Source organism: Triticum aestivum, chromosome 6D (genome assembly GCF_018294505.1).
Source record: "Triticum aestivum cultivar Chinese Spring chromosome 6D, IWGSC CS RefSeq v2.1, whole genome shotgun sequence".
NCBI lineage: Eukaryota > Viridiplantae > Streptophyta > Magnoliopsida > Poales > Poaceae > Triticum > Triticum aestivum.
The window spans coordinates 112,343,051-112,364,827 of NC_057811.1; the positions used below are offsets into that span (position 1 = coordinate 112,343,051).

Consider the following 21,777-nt stretch of genomic DNA (forward strand, 5'->3'; position numbering starts at 1 on the left):
AATATGCCCTAGAGGCAATAATAAATAGGTTATTATTATATTTCCTTGTTCATGATAATCGTTTATTATCCATGCTAGAATTGTATTGATAGGAAACTCAGATACATGTGTGGATACATAGACAACACCATGTCCCTAGTAAGCCTCTAGTTGACTAGCTCGTTGATCAATAGATGGTTACGGTTTCCTGACCATGGACATTGGATGTCGTTGATAACGGGATCACATCATTAGGAGAATGATGTGATGGACAAGACCCAATCCTAAGCCTAGCACAAGATCGTGTAGTTCGTTTGCTTAGAGCTTTTCTAATGTCAAGTATCATTTCCTTAGACCATGAGATTGTGCAACTCCCGGATACCGTAGGAATGCTTTGGGTGTGCCAAACGTCACAACGTAACTGGGTGGCTATAAAGGTGCACTACGGGTATCTCCGAAAGTGTCTGTTGGGTTGGCACGAATCGAGACTGGGATTTGTCACTCCGTGTAAACGGAGAGGTATCTCTGGGCCCACTCGGTAGGACATCATCATAATGTGCACAATGTGACCAAGGAGTTGATCACGGGATGATGTGAGTTACGGAACGAGTAAAGAGACTTGCCGGTAACGAGATTGAACAAGGTATAGGGATACCGACGATCGAATCTCGGGCAAGTAACATACCGTTAGACAAAGGGAATTGCATACGGGATTGATTGAATCCCCGACATCGTGGTTCATCCGATGAGATCATCGTGGAACATGTGGGAGCCAACATGGGTATCCAGATCCCGCTGTTGGTTATTGACCGGAGAACGTCTCGGTCATGTCTGCATGGTTCCCGAACCCGTAGGGTCTACACGCTTAAGGTTCGATGACGCTAGGGTTATAGGGAAAGTATGTACGTGGTTACCGAATGTTGTTCGGAGTCCCGGATGAGATCCCGGACGTCACGAGGAGTTCCGGAATGGTCCGGAGGTAAAGATTTATATATGGGAAGTCCTGTTTTGGTCACCGGAAAAGTTTCGGGTGAAATCGGTAATGTACCGGGACCACCGGGAGGGTCCCGGGGGTCCACCAAGTGGGGCCACCAGCCCCAGAAGGCTGCGTGGGCCAAGTGTGGGAGGGGACCAGCCCCAGGTGGGCTGGTGCGCCCCCCCCACCAAGGCCCAAGGCGCATGGGAGAGTGGGAGGGGCAAACCCTAGGTCCAGATGGGCCTTAGGGCCCATCTAGTGGGGCGCCCCCCCTCTCCTCCCCTTGGCCGCCCCCCCCCCTTGATGGGATCTAGGGCTGGCCGCCTCCTCTTGGGGGTGGAAACCCTAAGGGGGGCGCAGCCCCCTCCCCCCCCTATATATAGTTGAGGTTTGGGCTGCCATACAGACACGAGAAAGTCTCCTTTTGGCGCAGCCCTTCCCCTCTCCCTCCTCCTCCTCTCCCGCGGTGCTTGGTGAAGCCCTGCGGGATTGCCACGCTCCTCCACCACCACCACGCCGTCGTGTTGCTGCTGGATGGAGTCTTCCCCAACCTCTCCCTCTCCCCTTGCTGGATCAAGGCGTGGGAGACGTCACCGGGCTGCACGTGTGTTGAACGCGGAGGCACCGTTCTTTCGGTGCTTAGATCGGAATCAACCGCGATCTGAATCGCTACGAGTACGACTCCCTCATCCGCGTTCTTGCAACGCTTCCGCATCGTGATCTACAAGGGTATGTAGATGCACTCCCCTTCCCCTCGTTGCTAGATTACTCCATAGATTGATCTTGGTGATGCGTAGAAAATTTTGAATTTCTGCTACGTTCCCCAACAGTGGCATCATGAGCTAGGTCTATGCGTAGTTTCTATGCACGAGTAGAACACAAAGTAGTTGTGGGCATAGATGTTGCCAATTCTTCTTGCCGCTACTAGTCTTATCTTGTTTCGGCGGCATTGTGGGATGAAGCGGCCCGGACCGACCTTACACGTACGCTTACGTGAGACAGGTTCCACCGACTGACATGCACTAGTTGCATAAGGTGGCTAGCGGGTGTCTGTCTCTCCCACTTTAGTCGGAACGGATTCGATGAAAAGGGTCCTTATGAAGGGTAAATAGAAATTGGCATATCACGTTGTGGTTTTACGTAGGTAAGAAACGTTCTTGCTAGAAACCTATACAAGCCACGTAAAAACTTGCAACAACAATTAGAGGACGTCTAACTTGTTTTTGCAGCATGTGCTATGTGATGTGATATGGCCAGAAGATGTGATGAATGATATATGTGATGTATGAGATTGATCATATTCTTGTAATAGGAATCACGACTTGCATGTCGATGAGTATGACAACCGGCAGGAGCCATAGGAGTTGTCTTTATTTTTGTATGACCTGCGTGTCATTGAATAACGCCATGTAAATTACTTTACTTTATTGCTAAGCGCGTTAGCCATAGAAGTAGAAGTAATCGTTGGCGTGACAACTTCATGAAGACACAATGATGGAGATCATGATGATGGAGATCATGGTGTCATGCCGGTGACAAAGATGATCATGGTGCCCCGAAGATGGAGATCAAAGGAGCAAAATGATATTGGCCATATCATGTCACTATTTGATTGCATGTGATGTTTATCATGTTATGCATCTTATTTGCTTAGAACGACGGTAGTAAGTAAGATGATCCCTCACTAAAATTTCAAGAGAAGTGTTCCCCCTAACTGTGCACCGTTGCGAAGGTTCGTTGTTTCGAAGCACCACGTGATGATCGGGTGTGATAGATTCTAACGTTCGAATACAACGGGTGTTGACGAGCCTAGCATGTACAGACATGGCCTCGGAACACATGCAAAACACTTAGGTTGACTTGACGAGCCTAGCATGTACAGACATGGCCTCGGAACACAAGAGACCGAAAGGTCGAACATGAGTCGTATAGAGATACGATCAACATGGAGATGTTCACCGATGATGACTAGTCCGTCTCACGTGATGATCGGACACGGCCTAGTTTGACTCGGATCATGTATCACTTAGATGACTAGAGGGATGTCTATCTGAGTGGGAGTTCAATAATCAGATGAACTTCATTATCATGAACATAGTCAAAAGGTCTTTGCAAATTATGTCATACGCTTTAGTTCTACTGTTTAAGATATGTTCCTAGAGAAAATTTAGTTGAAAGTTGGTAGTAGCAATTATGCGGACTGGGTCCGTAAACTGAGGATTGTCCTCATTGCTGCACAGAAGGCTTATGTCCTTAATGCACCGCTCGGTGTGCTGAACCTCAACGTCGTCTGTAGATGTTACGAAACATCTGGCATACACGTTTTGATGACTACGTGATAGTTCAATGCGTAATGCTAACGGTTTAGAATTGTGGCACAAGAGACGTTTTTGAAACGTCGCAGAACATATGAGATGTTCCGAAGACTGAAATTGGGATTTCAGACTAGTGCCCACGTCAAGAGGTATGAGACCTCTGACAAGTTTCTTAAGCCTGCAAACTAAGGGAGAAAAGCTCAATCGTTGAGCATGTGCTCAGATTGTCTGAGTGCCACAATCGCTTGAATCGAGTGGGAGTTAATCTCCCAGATGAGATAGTGATAGTTCTTCATAGTCACTGCCACCAAGCTAGTAGAGCTTCGTGATGAACTATAACATATCAGGGATAGTTATGATGATCCTTGAGCTATTCGCGATGTTTGACACCGCGAAAGTAGAAATCAAGAAGGAGCATCAATTGTTGATGGTTAGTAAAACCACTAGTTTCTAGAGGGGCAAGGGCAAAAGGGATACTTCATGAAACAGCAAATCGTTTGCCGCTCTAGTGAAGAATCCCAAGGTTGAACCCAAACCCGAGACTAAGTGCTTCTGTAATGAGGGGAACGGTCACTGAAGCAGTACTACCCTAGATACTTGGTAGATGAGAAGGCAGGCAAGGTCGACAGAAGTATATTGGATATACATTATATGAATGTGTACTTTACTAGTACTCCTAGCAGCACCAGGGTATTAGATACCGGTTCGGTTGCTAAGTGTTAGTAACTCGAAATAAAAGCTGCGGAATAAACGGAGACTAGCTAAAGGTGAGATGACGATATGTGTTGGAAGTGTTTCCAAGGTTGATGTGATCAAGCATCGCATGCTCCCTCTACCATCGAGATTTGGTGTTTGCGTTGAGCATGATTGGATTATGTTTATCGCAATACGGTTATTCATTTAAGGAGAATAATGGTTACTCTGTTTATTTGAATAATACCTTCAATGGTCTTGCACCTAAAATGAATCTCGATCGTAGTGATACACATGTTCATGCCAAAAGATATAAGATAGTAATGATAGTACCACATACTTGTGGCACTGCAATTGAGTCATATTGGTATAGAACGCATGAAGAAGCTCCATGTAGATGGATCTTTGGACTCAGTCGTTTTTGAAAAGATTGAGACATGCGAACCATGTCTATTGGTATATATGCATGAAGAAACTCCATGCAGATGGATCGTTTGGACTCACTTGATTTTGAATCACTTGAGACATGCAAATCATACCACATGGGCAAGATGACTGAAAGGCCTCGTTTTCAGTAAGATGGAACAAGAGAGCAACTTATTGGAAGTAATACATTTTGATGTATGCAGTCCAATGAGTGCTGAGGCATGCAGTGGATATCGTTATGTTCTTACTTCACAGATGATTTGAGTAGATGCTGAGTGTATTTACTTGATGAAACACGAGTCTGAATTATTGAAAGGTTCAAGTAATTTCAGAGTGAAATTGAAGATCGTCGTGACAAGAGGATAAAATGTCTGTGATATGATCATAGAGATGAGTATCTGAGTTACGAGTTTGGCACACAATTAAGACATTGTGGAAAGTGTTTCACAATTAATACCGCCTGGAACACCATAGTGTGATGGTGTGTCCGAACATCATAACTGCACCCTATTGGATATGGTGCATGCCATGATGTCTCTTATCGAATTACCACTATCGTTTATGGGTTAGGCATTAGAGACAACCGCATTCACTTTAAAAGGGGCACCACGCAATTCCGTTGAGACGACACCGTTTAGAGAAACCTAAGTTGTCGTTTCTTAAAAGTTTGGGGCTGCGATGCTTATGTGAAAAAGTTTCAAGCTGATAAGCTCGAACCCAAAGCGGATAAATACATCTTCATAGAAAACCCAAAACAGTTGGGTATACCTCCTATTTCAGATCTGGAAGCAAAAGTAATTGCTTCTAGAAACAGGTCCTTTCTCGAGGAAAAGTTTCTCTCGAAAGAATTGAGTGGGAGGATGGTGGAGACTTGATAAGGTTATTGAACCGTCACTTCAACTAGTGTGTAGCAGGGCACAGGAAGTTGTTCCTGTGGCACCTACACCAATTGAAGTGGAAGCTTATGATAGTGATCATGAAACTTCGGATCAAGTCACTACCAAACCTCGTAGGACGACGAGGATGCGTGCTACTTCAGAGTGGTACGTGATCCTGTCTGAGATATCATGTTGTTGGACAATACTGAACCTACGAGCTATGGAGAAGCGATGGTGGGCCCATATTCCGACAAATGGTTAGAAGCCATAAAATCCGAGAGGATCCATGTATGAAAACAAAGTATAGACTTTGAGAGTACTACTTGATGGTCGTAAGGCTGTTGAGGTAAATGGATCTTTAAGAAGAAGACGGACATGGACGGTAATGTTACCGTCTATGAAGCTCGACTTGTGGCAAAGAGTATTTCCACAAGTTCAAGGAGTTGACTACGATGAGATTTGCTCATCCGTAGCGATGCTTAGGTCCGTCGGAATCATGTTGGCATTAGCTGCATTTATGAAATCTGGCAGATGGATGTCAAAACAAGTTTCCTTGCCAGTTTTCGTAAGGAAAGGTTGTATGTGATACAATCAGAAAGGTTTTGTCGATCCTAAGGATGCTAAAAGGTATGCTAGCTCCAGCGATCCTTCTAAGGACTGGAGTAAGCATCTCGGAGTTGGAATGTACGCTTTGATGAGATGATCAAAGATTTTGGATTTATACAAAGTTTATTAGAAACTTGTATTTACAATAAAGTGAGTGGGAGCGCTACAACATTTCTGATAAGTATATGTGAATGACATATTGTTGATCCGAAATGATGTAAAATTTCTGGAAAGCATAAAGGGTTGTTTGAAAGGAGTTTTTCAAAGGAAGACCTGGATAAAGCTGCTTACACATTGGGCATCAAGATCTATAGAGATAGATCAAGACGCCTGATGATACTTTCAAAGAACGCACACCTTGACATGATTTTGAAAGAGTTCAAATAGATCAGCAAAGAAGGAGTTCTTGGCTGTGTTACAAGGTGTGAGTATTGAGTAAGACTCAAGACCTGACCACAGCAGAAGAAAGAGAAAGGACGAAGGTCGTCCCCTATGCTTCAGACGTAGGCTCTACAGTATGCTATGCTGTGTACCGCACATGAAGTGTGCCTTGCCATGAGTTGGTCAAGGGGTACAATAGTGATCCGGGAATGGATCACATGACAGCGGTCGAACTTATCCTTAGTATCTAGTGGACTAAGGAATTTTCTCGATTATGGAGGTGAAAAGGAGTTCGTCGTAAAGGGTTACGTCGATGCGAACTTTGACACTAATCCGGATGACTCTGAGTAGTAAACCGGATTCGTATAGTAGAGCAATTATTTGAAATGGCTCCAAATAGCGCGTGGTAGCATCCACAAGATGACATAGATATTCGTAAAGCACACACGGATCTGAAAGGTTCAGACCCGTTGACTAATAACCTCTCTCACAAGCATAACATGATCAAACCAGAACTCATTGAGTGTTAATCACATAGAGATGTGAACTAGATTGTTGACTCTAGTAAACTCTTGGGTGTTGGTCACATGGTGATGTGACCTGTCAGTGTTAATCACATGGTGATGTGAACTAGATTATTGACTCTAGTGCAAGTGGGAGACTGTTGGAAATATGCCCTAGAGGCAATAATAAATAGGTTATTATTATATTTCCTTGTTCATGATAATCGTTTATTATCCATGCTAGAATTGTATTGATAGGAAACTCAGATACATGTGTGGATACATAGACAACACCATGTCCCTAGTAAGCCTCTAGTTGACTAGCTCGTTGATCAATAGATGGTTACGGTTTCCTGACCATGGACATTGGATGTCGTTGATAACGGGATCACATCATTAGGAGAATGATGTGATGGACAAGACCCAATCCTAAGCCTAGCACAAGATCGTGTAGTTCGTTTGCTCAGAGCTTTTCTAATGTCAAGTATCACTTCCTTAGACCATGAGATTGTGCAACTCCCGGATACCGTAGGAATGCTTTGGGTGTACCAAACGTCACAACGTAACTGGGTGGCTATAAAGGTGCACTACAGGTATCTCCGAAAGTGTCTGTTGGGTTGGCACGAATCGAGACTGGGATTTGTCACTCCGTGTAAACGGAGAGGTATCTCTGGGCCCACTCGGTAGGACATCATCATAATGTGCACAATGTGACCAAGGAGTTGATCACGGGATGATGTGAGTTACGGAACGAGTAAAGAGACTTGCCGGTAACGAGATTGAACAAGGTATAGGGATACCGACGATCGAATCTCGGGCAAGTAACATACCGATAGACAAAGGGAATTGCATACGGGATTGATTGAATCCCCGACATCGTGGTTCATCCGATGAGATCATCGTGGAACATGTGGGAGCCAACATGGGTATCCAGATCCCGCTGTTGGTTATTGACCGGAGAACGTCTCGGTCATGTCTGCATGGTTCCCGAACCCGTAGGGTCTACACGCTTAAGGTTCGATGACGCTAGGGTTATAGGGAAAGTATGTACGTGGTTACCGAATGTTGTTCGGAGTCCCGGATGAGATCCCGGACGTCACGAGGAGTTCCGGAATGGTCCGGAGGTAAAGATTTATATATGGGAAGTCCTGTTTTGGTCACCGGAAAAGTTTCGGGTGAAATCGGTAATGTACCGGGACCACCGGGAGGGTCCCGGGGGTCCACCAAGTGGGGCCACCAGCCCCAGAAGGCTGCGTGGGCCAAGTGTGGGAGGGGACCAGCCCCAGGTGGGCTGGTGCGCCCCCCCACCAAGGCCCAAGGCGCATGGGAGAGTGGGAGGGGGCAAACCCTAGGTCCAGATGGGCCTTAGGGCCCATCTAGTGGGGCGCCCCCCCTCTCCTCCCCTTGGCCGCCCCCCTTGATGGGATCTAGGGCTGGCCGCCTCCTCTTGGGGGTGGAAACCCTAAGGGGGGCGCAGCCCCCTCCCCCCTATATATAGTTGAGGTTTGGGCTGCCATACAGACACGAGAAAGTCTCCTTTTGGCGCAGCCCTTCCCCTCTCCCTCCTCCTCCTCTCCCGCGGTGCTTGGCGAAGCCCTGCGGGATTGCCACGCTCCTCCACCACCACCACGCCGTCGTGCTGCTGCTGGATGGAGTCTTCCCCAACCTCTCCCTCTCTCCTTGCTGGATCAAGGCGTGGGAGACGTCACCGGGCTGCACGTGTGTTGAACGCGGAGGCACCGTTCTTTCGGTGCTTAGATCGGAATCAACCGCGATCTGAATCGCTACGAGTACGACTCCCTCATCCGCGTTCTTGCAACGCTTCCGCATCGCGATCTACAAGGGTATGTAGATGCACTCCCCTTCCCCTCGTTGCTAGATTACTCCATAGATTGATCTTGGTGATGCGTAGAAAATTTTGAATTTCTGCTACGTTCCCCAACAAATGTAATGTAGGCATGTATTCCGAATATAGTCATACATGCTTATGGAAAAGAACTTGCATGACATCTTTTGTCCTACCCTCTCGGGGCAGCGGGGTCCTATTGGAAACTAAGGGATATTAAGGCCTCCTTTTAATAGAGTACCGGACCAAAGCATTAACACTTAGTGAATACATGAACTCCTCAAACTACGGTCATCACCGGGAGTGGTCCCGATTATTGTCACTTCGGGGTTGCCGGATCATAACACATAGTAGGTGACTATTGACTTGCAAGATAGGATCAAGAACTCACATATATTCATGAAAACATAATAGGTTCAGATCTGAAATCATGGCACTCGGGCCCTGGTGACAAGTATTAAGCATAGCAAAGTCATAGCAACATCAATCTTAGAACATAATGGATACTAGGGATCAAACCCTAACAAAACTAACTCGATTACATGGTAAATCTCATCCAACCCATCACCGTCCAGCAAGCCTACGATGGAATTACTCACGGACGGCGGTGAGCATCATGAAATTGGTGATGGAGGATGGTTGATGACGACGGATTCCCCTCTCTAGAGCCCCGAACGGACTCCAGATCAGCCCTCCCGAGAAAGATTAGGGCTTGGCGGCGGCTCCGTATCGTAAAACGCGATGAATCCTTCTCTCTCTCTTTTTCTCCCCGAACATGAATATATGGAGTTGGGGTTGAGGTCGGTGGAGCTCCAGGGGGCCCACGAGGCAGGAGGGCGCGCCCCCCACCCTCGTGGCCAGGGTGTGGGCCCCCTTCGGTTGATTCTTTCGCCAGTATTTTTTATTAATTCCAAAACGTATCTCCGTGGATTTTCAGGTCATTCCGAGAACTTTTATTTCTGCACAAAAATAACACCATGGCAATTCTGCTGAAAACAACGTCAGTCCGGGTTAGTTCCATTCAAATCATGCAAGTTAGAGTCCAAAACAAGGGCAGAAGTGTTTGGAAAAGTAGATACGTTGGAGACGTGTCAATCGCGAAGACGTTCGACTACATCAACCGCGTTAACCTAACGCTTCCACTTTCGGTCTACGAGGGTACGTGGACACACTCTCCCCCTCTTGTTGCTATGCATCTCCTAGATAGATCTTGAGTGATCGTAGGAAATTTTTTGAAATTGCATCTACGTTCCCCAACAGAGCCAGTATGGGCATCCAGGTTCCGGTATTGGTTATTGACCGGAGAGGTGTCTCGGTCATGTCAACATAGTTCTCAAACCCGTAGGGTCCGCACGCTTAACGTTCGATGACGATATTGTATTATATGAGTTATGTGATTTGGTGACCGAATGTTGTTCGGAGTCCCGGATGAGATCACGGACATGACGAGGACTATCGAAATGGTCAAGAGGTAAATATTGATATATAGGACGATAGTATTCGGACACCGGAAGTGTTCCGGAGTGTATCGGGTATTCATCGGAGTACCGGAGGGGTTACCGGAACCCCTCCCCCCCCCCCGGGGGGGGAATATATGGGCCATATGGGCCATGAGAGGGGAGCACACCAGCCCACAAGGGGTGGCGCCCCCCCCCCCATGGAAGGAGGCCGACTGGGAGAAGGGAAAGAGGGGGTTCAGCCCCCCCCCCTTTCCTTCTCTCCTTCCCCTTCCCTTTTCCCCCTCCGGCAATTATGGAAGGGGGGAGGCCGAATTGGGGAAGACCCCAAGTAGGATTCGGCCTACTTGGGGCGCCCCCTGGCTGCCTTTCCTCCCCTCCCACCTATATATATGTGGGGAGGGGGGCGCCTAGAACACACAACATCAATTATTAGCCGTGTGCGGCGCCCCCCTCCACAGTTTACACCCGGTCATATTCTCGCGGTGCTTAGGCGAAGCCCTGCGCGGATCACTTCACCATCACCGTCACCACGCCATCGTGCTGACGGAACTCATCTACAACCTCGACATCTTGCTGGATCATGAAGGCGAGGGACGTCACCGAGCTGAACGTGTGCAGAACTCGGAGGTGTCGTACGTTCGGTACTTGATCGGTGGAGCGCGAAGAAAGTTCGACTACATCAATCGCGTTGGGAAACGCTTCCGCTTTCGATCTACGAGGGTACGTAGACACACTCTCCCCCTCGTTGCTATGCATCTCCATGGATAGATCATTGCGTGCGCGTAGAAATTTTTTTGTTTTCCATGCAACGTTTCCCAACACCATGGAAGCCTATTACAGAGAATGTTTTGATGACATATGGATGTATTCACTCTGTGTGGAGCGATAAAGGCAAGTAAGACTAGTGTGTAGTGAAAATTGACATGATGAACCCCCCCCCCCCCTCTCCCAAGAAAAATAATGACAAGGCATATGATCATATTGAGTAGGTCTATCTACAAGGAATCATATAACAACTAAAATTTGAAGATAAATGGTCATTAGTGATGAGGTTGTCTCTTCACTAAGCTTCCAGGGAAAGGTTAATGGTGAATTATTATCATCTTTTCGGCCATCCATAGGCATTCGCCAGGGAGACCCAATATCCCCGTACATATTCCTCTTATATGGAGAAGAGCTCCTGCATATTGAAAAGCTACGATGGTGGATGAATTGATTGGGGAATTTGTGTTGGGTTGTGGCAACATGGATTGCTCACTCGCTCTTTGAGGGTTTTAAGTTTCAGTTCAATTAGGAGGGTGCTAATGCATTTGTTCATCATTGTGTGAGGGCCATACTCAACCTAGAACCTAATTCTACCCATTTTGATGTGATCCATGACACTTCGGATGATCATGTACAATCGGATATAATATCGTTTGAGATTTAATAAATTGACTTGACGTGCGGTTGTTCTACGTAATTAACGTAACAAACTAGGTGGATAAATATGATTGGAGGTGAGGGGAAGGACGGCCCACCCCTCTAAAAATCAAGGGGGGAGAGGTTTAGTTGTTAGGAAGCTTACATAAAGAGCTACGTAGCTCTTCATAGATGTAGATTTTCGGTTCTAAAATATACTGTCGCGAGCAAATAACCCACTTTGTGGATGGATGGACCATGTTCCTTGGCTTGCTTCCGCGAATCAATTTTTACAAACATAATCCATCTCTTGTTGCATAAAGACAAAGACAAACATTTTCATGATGGGCCTTAACTGATTTTTTTACTACAGTAGTACACTATTTTTTTTTCTTTTAAATCCCTTGTCCTTTTGAACTGTTCCAGTTTTGTTCGCGAAGCGGCGTTGTGCTAATTAATTCAAGCCGTGTTCGTCAGCCGAGAGCGGCACGGGGGGCATGAGGTGCTGCATCTCCATCTGGAGGTTGAAGTCGTCTTTCGTGATCGACTCCGGCGGCTTGTCAGGCCACACCTCCACCAAATCTTCGCCGCCGAACAGGCCGGACACCTCCTCCTCTGCCACCACCAAGCTCGCGGCCATCCTCTTCGCAGGCTTCACGCCATCTGCGCGTGTGTCGACGACATTTATCATGCATGGCATTGTTAACTCACCGGAGTCGGACGTGACGTATTTGGATTGAGAGAGAGACGATGGTCAAGATCCAACTCACCGAAGCAGTCGCATTTCCCGCCATAATGCGAGGTCACGTCGCCTTCGGATCGGCTGCCACTGCCACCGCTGAGGCCGGACGGCCACGCGGAGTAGTCGTTCTCGTTGTAGACCAGCTCCGGCATGGACGTAACGCGGAGCAGGGCGGCGCCGGGCAGCCGCTGGTCCTGCTCGAGGACGAGCATCTCGAGCGGCCCGCCGGCGTCCGCGGGAGATTGGTTCGAAGGGAGCTCCTGTACAGCGGGGGGCACCAACGGTGGCATCCCCGGTGCGTCGGCGTAAAGCTTGTTGGCGTGGCCGAGGCCGGCGGAAACCTCGTCGTGGTGGAGGTACGGTACTTGCGCTGCGAGGAGGGCCTGCGGGTTGTGGCTAATGTTGCCGGTAAATTGGAAAGGCTGCGGAGGAGCGACGTTGTTGTAGGCGGGGTGGAACGGCGGCGCAGCCGGCCAGGCGAACTGGTCCGCGGCCGCGTCCAGGAGGAGCGGTGCTTGGAGGCTGCTGGCGTTGCCGTCGGCGTCGACGATGGGCCTCAGCTTGCCGGCGCGGACGAGCGCCACCTCCCGCTCGACATCCGGCGGGTACAGGGCCATGCCGGCGCGCTTCCGCCGCTTCAACCGCGTGTTCCAGTAGTTCTTGATCTCATTGTCCGTCCTCCCCGGCAGCTGCATGCAGACGCAGATCGAGCACCAGGCAATCGATAGAGTCGAATGCAATGGTAGGCAAGAAATTCTAATGGCGAGGCGGGGTAAAGGGATCGAATGACCGGTGGTACTCACGTGTGCAGAGATGCGCGCCCACTTGTTGCCGATGAGCGCGTGGAGGCGGAGGATGAGGCGCTCCTCCTCCGGCGAGAAGGGGCCACGCTTGAGGTTGGGGCGAAGGTGGTTGGCCCACCGGAGCCGGCAACTCTTGCCGCAGCGCAGCAGCCCCGTCTCCCGCCGCACCGCGTTCCAGCTCCCTTCCCCGTGCCGCCGTACGTGCTCCACCAACAGCTGGTCCTCATCCGGCGTCCACGGGCCCTTCTTCAGTCTGCCGCCGCCCGCCGCCGCACCCTGCTCCACGGATTCACCCGCTGCTTGTTCAGGCTGAGGCGCCTCCACAGCCATCGATCGATCGACGAACCGGTGAAATGATCCGCCTCACCTCTCCTCTCTCCTCCTCTTCCTCTTCTCAAAGCTTACATGCGATCGAGATCGAGAAGAGGGGGAGAGAGGCGGATGATCTCGTCGCCTACCTCCCACGCATCGCCGGGCCGGAGGAGTCAGAAACCATCGAAGACAAAAACATGAATGAATGGAAGATCAAAAGCTCAATGCATTGTACGTATATGTTCCTAATCAATCTAGAAACTGAAACCTAGCATCCCGAGCACATCCTCTACTAGAGAGGAGCAGAACTCGCCGGAGCTACCAGAAAAAGATTATGAGAATAAAGGGAAATATTTGTTTTGTTTTTTGTCAATCTAGTAGGGGTGGCGGACCAAAAAGAGGAGAGGAAAAATGGGGAAAGAAGGAGAACGCGAAAATAATGGCAGGAAAGATTGATGGTCCTCCTATTGAATCGGTCCAGTCCATGCATGATGCATGCGGCCATGCATGAAGGGGCGCATGCATCCCTGCATGCCTTCTGTGAATCCATCTTCCCCCGTGTGTTGAAGAGATCTAGAAGCTAGTAGAGCATCCACACTATATTGTTTTTGCTGCCCAGAAGAGCATCTCCGACAGTTGATGTATAAGTTTAGAGGTAAATACACTTGGAGTCTTTAAACTTGCACGCGACCATCAGTTTGGTGCATAAACTTGTAAAATACGTGATTCTGATCATCGAACTTGTGCGGACGTGCAAATACGGTCACATATCACATACATGGGCGTATCCGATGTTTGGCTGCCTGCTGCCTGTTGAAATATTCCCTAGAGGCAATAATAAAATGGTTATTATTGTATTTCCTTGTTCATGATAATTGTCTATTGTTCATGCTATAATTGTATTAACTGGAAACCGTAATACATGTGTGAATACATAGACCACAACATGTCCCTAGTAAGCCTCTAGTTGACTAGCTCGTTGATCAATAGATGGTTATGGTTTCCTGACCATGGACATTGGATGTCATTGATAACGGGATCACATCATTAGGAGAATGATGTGATGGACAAGACCCAATCCTAAGCATAGCACAAGATCGTGTAGTTCGTTTGCTAAGAGCTTTTCTAATGTCAAGTATCGTTTCCTTAAACCATGAGATTGTCCAACTCCCGGATACCGTAGGAATGCTTTGGGTGTACCAAACGTCACAACGTAACTGGGTGGCTATAAAGGTGCACTACAGGTATCTCCGAAAGTGTCTGTTGGATTGGCATGAATCAGCCCACTAAGGGGCTGTGCGCCCCTCCCAACCCCTCTCACGTAACCAGGAGAGGTGGGGGCGCCACCCCTAGGGCAGCCGCCCCTCCCAGCTTGGGGGGCAAGTTTCCTAGGGGGTGGGGGCACCCAAACCCATCTAGGGTTTCCCCTGTGGCCGCCGCCCCTCCCCTAGGGAACCCTAGGGCGCCTCCTCCACCCCCCTTCCCCCTATATATAGTGAGGGAGAGAGAGGGCAGCCGCACCCCTTGCCTAGCGCAGCCCTCTCCTCCTCCAACTCCTCCTCCTTCGTAGTGCTTAGCGAAGCTCTGCCGGAGAACCACGAGCTCCATTGCCACCACGCCGTCGTGCTGCTGGAGTTCTCCCTCAACTTCTCCTCTCCCCTTGCTGGATCAAGAAGGAGGAGACGTCCCCGGGCTGTACGTGTGTTGAACGCGGAGGCGCCGTCCGTTCAGCGCTAGATCGGATCTTCCCCGATTTGAATCGCCGCGAGTACGACTCCATCAACCGCGTTCTTGTAATGCTTCCGCTTAGCGATCTTCAAGGATATGAAGATGCACTCCCTCTCTCTCGTTACTAGCATCTCCTAGATTGATCTTGGTGACACGTAGGAAAATTTTGAATTATTGCTACGTTCCTCAACAGTGGTTCTCCTAGATTGATCTTGGTGACACGTAGGAAAATTTTGAATTATTGCTACATTCCCCAACAGTGATATCAGATCCAGGTCTATGCGTAGATTCTATGCACGAGTAGAACACAAAGTAGTTGTGGGCGATGATTTGTTCAATTTGCTTACCGTTACTAGTCTTATCTTGATTCGGCGGCATTGTGGGATGAAGCGGCCCGGACCGACCTTACACGTACTCTTACGTGGGACAGGTTCCACCGACTGACATGCACTTGATGCATAAGGTGGCTAGCGGGTGTCTGTCTCTCCCATTTTAGTCGGATCGGATTCGATGAAGAGGGTCCTTATGAAGGGTAAATAGCAATTGGCATATCACCGTTGTGGCTTTTGCGTAGGTAAGAAACGTTCTTGCTAGAAACCCATAGCAGCCATGTAAAATATGCAACAACAATTAAAGGACATCTAACTTGTTTTTGCAGGGTATGCTATGTGATGTGATATGGCCAAAAGGATGTGATGAATTATATATATGTGATGTATGAGATTGATCATGTTCTTGTAATAGGAATCACGACTTGCATGTCGATGAGTATGACAACCGGCAGGAGCCATAGGAGTTGTCTTAATTTATTGTATGGCCTGCGTGTCAATGAAAAACGCCATGTAATTACTTTACTTGATTGCTAACCATTAGCCATAGTAGTAGAAGTAATAGTTGGCGAGACAACTTCATGAAGACACGATGATGGAGATCATGATGATGGAGATCATGATGTCATGCCGGTGACGAAGGTGATCATGCCGCGCCTCGAAGATGGAGATCAAAAGGCGCAAGATGATATTGGCCATATCATGTCACTTTATGATTTGCATGTGATGTTTGTCATGTTTACATCTTATTTGCTTAGAACGACGGTAGCATAAATAAGATGATCCCTCACTAAAATTTCAAGAGATGTGTTCCCCCTAACTTTGCACCGTTGCGAAGGTTCGTTGTTTTGAAGCACCACGTGATGATCGGGTGTGATAGATTCTAACGTTCGCATACAACGGGTGTAAGCCAGATTTACACATGCGAAACACTTAGGTTGACTTGACGAGCCTAGCATGTACAGACATGGCCTCGGAACACAAGAGACCGAAAGGTCGAACATGAGTCGTATAGTAGATACGATCAACATGGAGATGTTCACCGATGATGACTAGTCCGTCTCACGTGATGATCGGACACGGTCTAGTCGATTCGGATCATGTATCACTTAGATGACTAGAGGGATGTCTATCTAAGTGGGAGTTCATTAAATAATCAGATGAACTTAATTGTCATGAACATAGTCAAAAGGTCTTTGCAAATTATGTCATAGCTTACGCTTTAGTTCTATTGTTTAAGATATGTTCCTAGAGAAAATTTAGTTGAAAGTTGACAGTAGCAATTATGCGGACTGGGTCCGTATACTGAGGATTGTCCTCATTGCTGCACAGAAGGCTTATGTCCTTAATGCACCGCTCGGTGTGCTGAACCTCGAGCGTCATCTGTAGATGTTGCGAACATCTGACATACACGTTTTGATGACTACGTGATAGTTCAGTGCGTAATGCTAACGGTTTGGAATTGAGGCGCCAAAGACGTTTTTGACACGTCGCAGAACATATGAGATGTTCCAAAGACTGAAATTGGGATTCCAGACTGGTGCCCACGTCAAGAGGTATGAGACCTCTGACAAGTTTCTTAAGCCTGCAAACTAAGGGAGAAAAGCTCAATCGTTGAGCATGTGCTCAGATTGTCTGAGTACTACAATCGCTTGAATCGAGTGGAAGTTAATCTTCCAGATGAGATAGTGATGGTTCTCCATAGTCACTGCCACCAAGCTATTAGAGCTTTGTGATGAACTATAACATATCAGGGATAGACATGATGATCCTTGAGCAACTCGCGATGTTTGACACCGCGAAAGTAGAAATCAAGTAGGAGCATCAATTGTTGATGGTTAGTAAAACCACTAGTTTCAAGAAGGGCAAGGGAAAGAAGGGATACTTCATGAAACGGCAAATCAGTTGCTGCTCTAGTGAAGAAACCCAAGGTTGAACCCAAACCCGAGACTAAGTGCTTCTGTAATGAGGGGAACAGTCACTGAAGCAGAACTACCCTAAATACTTGGTAGATGAGAAGGCAGGCAAGGTCGACAGAAGTATATTGGATATACATTATATTAATGTATACTTTACTAGTACTCCTAGTAGCACCAGGGTATTAGATACCGGTTCGGTTGCTAAGTGTTGGTAACTCGAAATAAAAGGGTATGGAATAAACGGAGACTAGCTAAAGGTGAGATGACGATATGTGTTGGAAGTGTTTCCAAGGTTGATGTGATCAAGCATCGCATGCTCCCTCTACCATCGAGATTGGTGTTAAACCTAAATAATTGTTATTTGGTGTTTGCGTTGAGCATAGACATGATTGGATTATGTTTATCGCAATACGGTTATTCATTTAAGGAGAATAATGGTTACTCTGTCTATTTGAATAATACCTTCAATGGTCTTGCACCTAAAATGAATGGTTTATTGAATCTCGATCGTAGTGATACACATGTTCATGCCAAAGGATATAAGATAGTAATGATAGTACCACATACTTGTGGCACTGCCACTTGAGTCATATTGGTATAAAACGCATGAAGAAGCTCCATGTTGATGGATCTTTGGACTCACTCGTTTTTGAAAAGATTGAGACATGCGAACCATGTCTATTAGTATATATGCATGAAGAAAGTCCATACAGATGGATCATTTGGACTCACTTGATTTTGAATCACTTGAGACATGCAAATCATACCACATGGGCAAGATGACTGAAAGGCCTCGTTTTCAGTAAGATGGGACAAGAAAGCAACTTGTTGGAAGTAATACATTTTGATGTGTGCAGTCCAATGAGTGCTGAGGCACGCAGTGGATATCGTTATGTTCTTACTTCACAGATGATTTGAGTAGATGTTGAGTATATTTACTTGATGAAACACAAGTCTGAATTATTGAAAGGTTCAAGTAATTTCAGAGTGAAGTTGAAGATCGTCGTGACAAGAGGATAAAATGTCTGTGATATGATCATAGAAATGAATATCTGAGTTACGAGTTTGGCACACAATTAAGACATTGTGGAAATTGTTTCACAACTAATACCGCCTGGAACACCATAGTGTGATGGTGTGTCCGAACATCATAACTACACCTTATTGGATATGGTGCATACCATGATGTCTCTTATCGAATTATCACTATCGTTTATGGGTTAGGCATTAGAGACAACCGCATTCATTTTAAATAGGGCACCACGCAATTCCATTTTGTGCGGCCTATTTTGCATCTGCTCTCCTTTTTTTACAGATTACTCCCTCTATAGGGAGTAATCTCTACTACTATAGTACACTAATTTTCAAATTTAGATTAGCTGCCCACAGTGATGCAGAAGCATCTGTTAGCCGTTGATTTCTTCCACGGGATGAATCCATGCCACTTATCAATGTTGAAGCCAATTTATCCGACGGCCATGGTTTCTGGGATTCGCTTCGCACAACCGCGCGCCAAAACAAGTTCGATGGATCTTTCTAGAGTTATAAACGCAGCTGGCGTCTGACCAACCTGACACTTGCTCGAGAACTTTCACGTGAGAAGCAACCGAGCTAGCTTTACATTGGGAACTGGCCCTATTAGACAAAATGTAGTAGTACTACTGCAGTGTAGCCTAGAAGCCTACAAGTGTGCACGCGTCGTAGAGGGTAGCAGCCTATAGGAATTTGCTCCTCGCATGAATACTGTTGAATGCATGCACGAAAGCATTTTTTATTTTTCTCAAAAGAATTAGTATGCTGTTGAAAAAATTGTACGCATGTCAATATTTCATTCATTTCATAATGGAGCATGTATAGTTTTTTGAAAAGTCAAAAAAATTAAACTTTGACCAAGTTTACAGAGAAAACTATTTATATCTACAATACCAAAAATATAAAAATATGGAATACATCTTACAATGTAGCTAATGATATATGCTTGGAATTCTAGATGTAAATGTTTTTCTTTACAAACTTGGTCAAAGTTTGTGAGGATTGACTTCTCAAAAAATCTATACGCACTATATTATGGAACGAAACGAATATTGCTGTTGGTTAAGAGAAATATTCAAACAACTTATAGAAAATGCAGATTTAGATTTTAATTTATTTTTCTTCATCGGATGTTAAGTTATTTAAAGTTTACTGTTTGAAATGGTGAAAATTAACATCAAACTAACTTTATTTGTATTTTCAAGTTGGAACATGAAAAAGCTAAAAGATTTCACAAACACGTCAATAACATTTCTTTTGGAATAAAAGTATGTTTTTCAAAGCATTCTTCATATAGAGATCCGTTGTGCTACCGTGATTCAAGACGAATTGTAAAAAAAATCCAGAAGTTACCATTTTATTATAGCACAGAATATTCTATTTTTAATTTACATGATTTAGTATTGTGGTCACACATAATAATCTAACATGCAAAGCAAGTACAAGTTACTAGTAGATATGTAGTATGTAAATTATAATCTCAATAATAAAATGACTTTCAAATATTGTTCATGTATTATTTTCAAATAATATTTACGAATTGTAAAAGATATTTGCATAACTATAATACAAATATATTTTTAAATATTCATAATTGTAAAAACATCGTTTTCAAAATTTGTAGAATAATTTTAAAAATAAAAAAAATAATAATTTTAAAAATAGTAATAATTAAAAATTGTATGTATAGTTGCACCTGTTCGTTTTTCTGAAATTTTTGAAGCAGAAAACTTTGTTCATGTATTATTTTAAATAATATTGTTAATTAAAAAATTTTGTCATAATACTATAAGTATTTTTATAATTACTATTCATAAATATTATTTTAATTATACAAGAATTTCAATAATTATACGCACGTTTTTATAATCTTATGTTTGTATAAGTAAAATATTCATAATATAAAATCTAAAGTCTTGGTATGAATATTTAATTGTGTCTAATATGTAAATTATATATTCTTTTTTAATATAAATCATGATTAAAAATTATACACAAGTGAATATTCATAAATATTTAATAAATATTGTATTCATTTTGTATAATTTAAATATAAGCCACGAGTGTATAATTCTTTTTGTATTCATTAATTTTTTTATGTAATAACATTTTAAATGACTGTATTAAATAAATATATTTTATGTAATGCACAAGTTTATATTTCATAAACTGTTGACTCTACATTTTACTTGTATTAAGTCACGTCATGTGCACGACACATATTTAGTTGATAATCCCGGACGTTTTCAGTATAGGTGACATTGTATCTCATGTTAGACACGTAAATGTTCTTGTTGCAATGGTTGGGTCTTTCTTGTGCGTACCTGAGCTAGCTAGATCGAAGACCCACCACCCGCGCTTCTGTATTTCGCGCCTCGCTGAAGCGTATTTTTGGTACCAATGATGATTTTTTCTGCAAATAAACAAAGGCGAGGCTGTTTTACGCAAGAACATGTCGCACCGAGTGCCATCTTGTCATTGACAGTGGGCCTTGCACACTATGGCGTGCGAAGCAAGCATCGGATACGTCCGTGTACGGGATATGTGACCATATTTACACGCTCGCGCAAGTTTGATAACCAAAATCACGTATTTTACAAGTTTGTGCACTAAACTGACCGTCGCGTGCAAGTTCTAAGACTCCCAGTGTATTTATCTCTTTTTTTGCGGGAAGACAGATGATGTATAAGTTGGTGTAAAAAAAGTAGAGTAGGAGAGAAGGTTTTAGGGCACCAGAAATTGCCCTAAAATTAACTTCCACACTTTAAACAGGATCACTGCATATTTTGATATTTTGAACTATGAAATTTTCGAACTTAATAAACATGAAAATAGCAATACTACGATAGACTCACTACGACGGGCACACTAGAGACACACTAATGGTCACCAACCTTGGAGTCCACACAGTTCCAAAGCTCTAGTAACGATTCATCACTATCGAACTCCACATCGTCTTCGTTGTTGTCGGACTCAATCTTGATTGCCTGTCAGGGCCAACCTCGTCCTCCTTCTTGCGCCTCACGACCCTCTTGGCAGAGAATTCGCGCCCCACTACCACGAGGTGCGGATTCACCTTAGTGAATCTCACCATAGCCACTGCATCACTCTCATGGGCGGTGCGCTGCTCCACCACCAGAAGACCTTCCTTCCCCTCACCGCGCGACATGATTCATAGTCCAGGGACGAGGAACTCCGCGTCCTCGAGCGACGTAATATGGGGGGAGTTGAGCTTGGGCCGGTGATACTTCCAAGCCACCACATCGTAAGCACGCGCGACAAGCTCGGGTGTGGTAAAGGTGCTGAGCCATCTCCGCTGCCCATCATAGTTGACTTTAGCAATGAAGCGGCCGGACTGCCGGAGCCGAAGGCCATGGAAGGGCGTGCTTCTCGCGACACGGTGGCACGGAGGTGGCGGCTGCTGGCATGGCAACATCTTAGGCGTCAA

General features: G+C 45.5%; 1 protein-coding gene across 1 annotated transcript; it reads right to left on the reverse strand.

Moving 5' to 3' along the window:
• Positions 1–11,716: 11,716 nt before the first annotated feature.
• LOC123141285 (transcription factor MYB97) lies at positions 11,717–13,729 on the reverse strand. The gene is made up of 3 exons (XM_044560462.1): positions 13,010–13,729; positions 12,235–12,895; positions 11,717–12,127 (listed from the first exon to the last, which is right to left on the reverse strand). Exons 1-3 carry the CDS (start codon positions 13,337–13,339, stop codon positions 11,919–11,921), a joined length of 1,200 nt encoding a protein of 399 aa, XP_044416397.1. The 5' UTR covers positions 13,340–13,729; the 3' UTR covers positions 11,717–11,918.
• Positions 13,730–21,777: the final 8,048 nt, after the last annotated feature.

Coding starts and splice junctions, on each gene's coding strand:
- LOC123141285 (XM_044560462.1), bottom strand. CDS start 13,339: ATGGCTGTGGAGGCGCCTCAGCCTGAACAAGCAGCGGGTGAATCCGTG. Junction 12,896..13,009: donor GGGCGCGCATCTCTGCACAC/GTGAGTACCACC, acceptor GTCTGCATGCAG/CTGCCGGGGAGGACGGACAA. Junction 12,128..12,234: donor CGGGAAATGCGACTGCTTCG/GTGAGTTGGATC, acceptor ACACACGCGCAG/ATGGCGTGAAGCCTGCGAAG.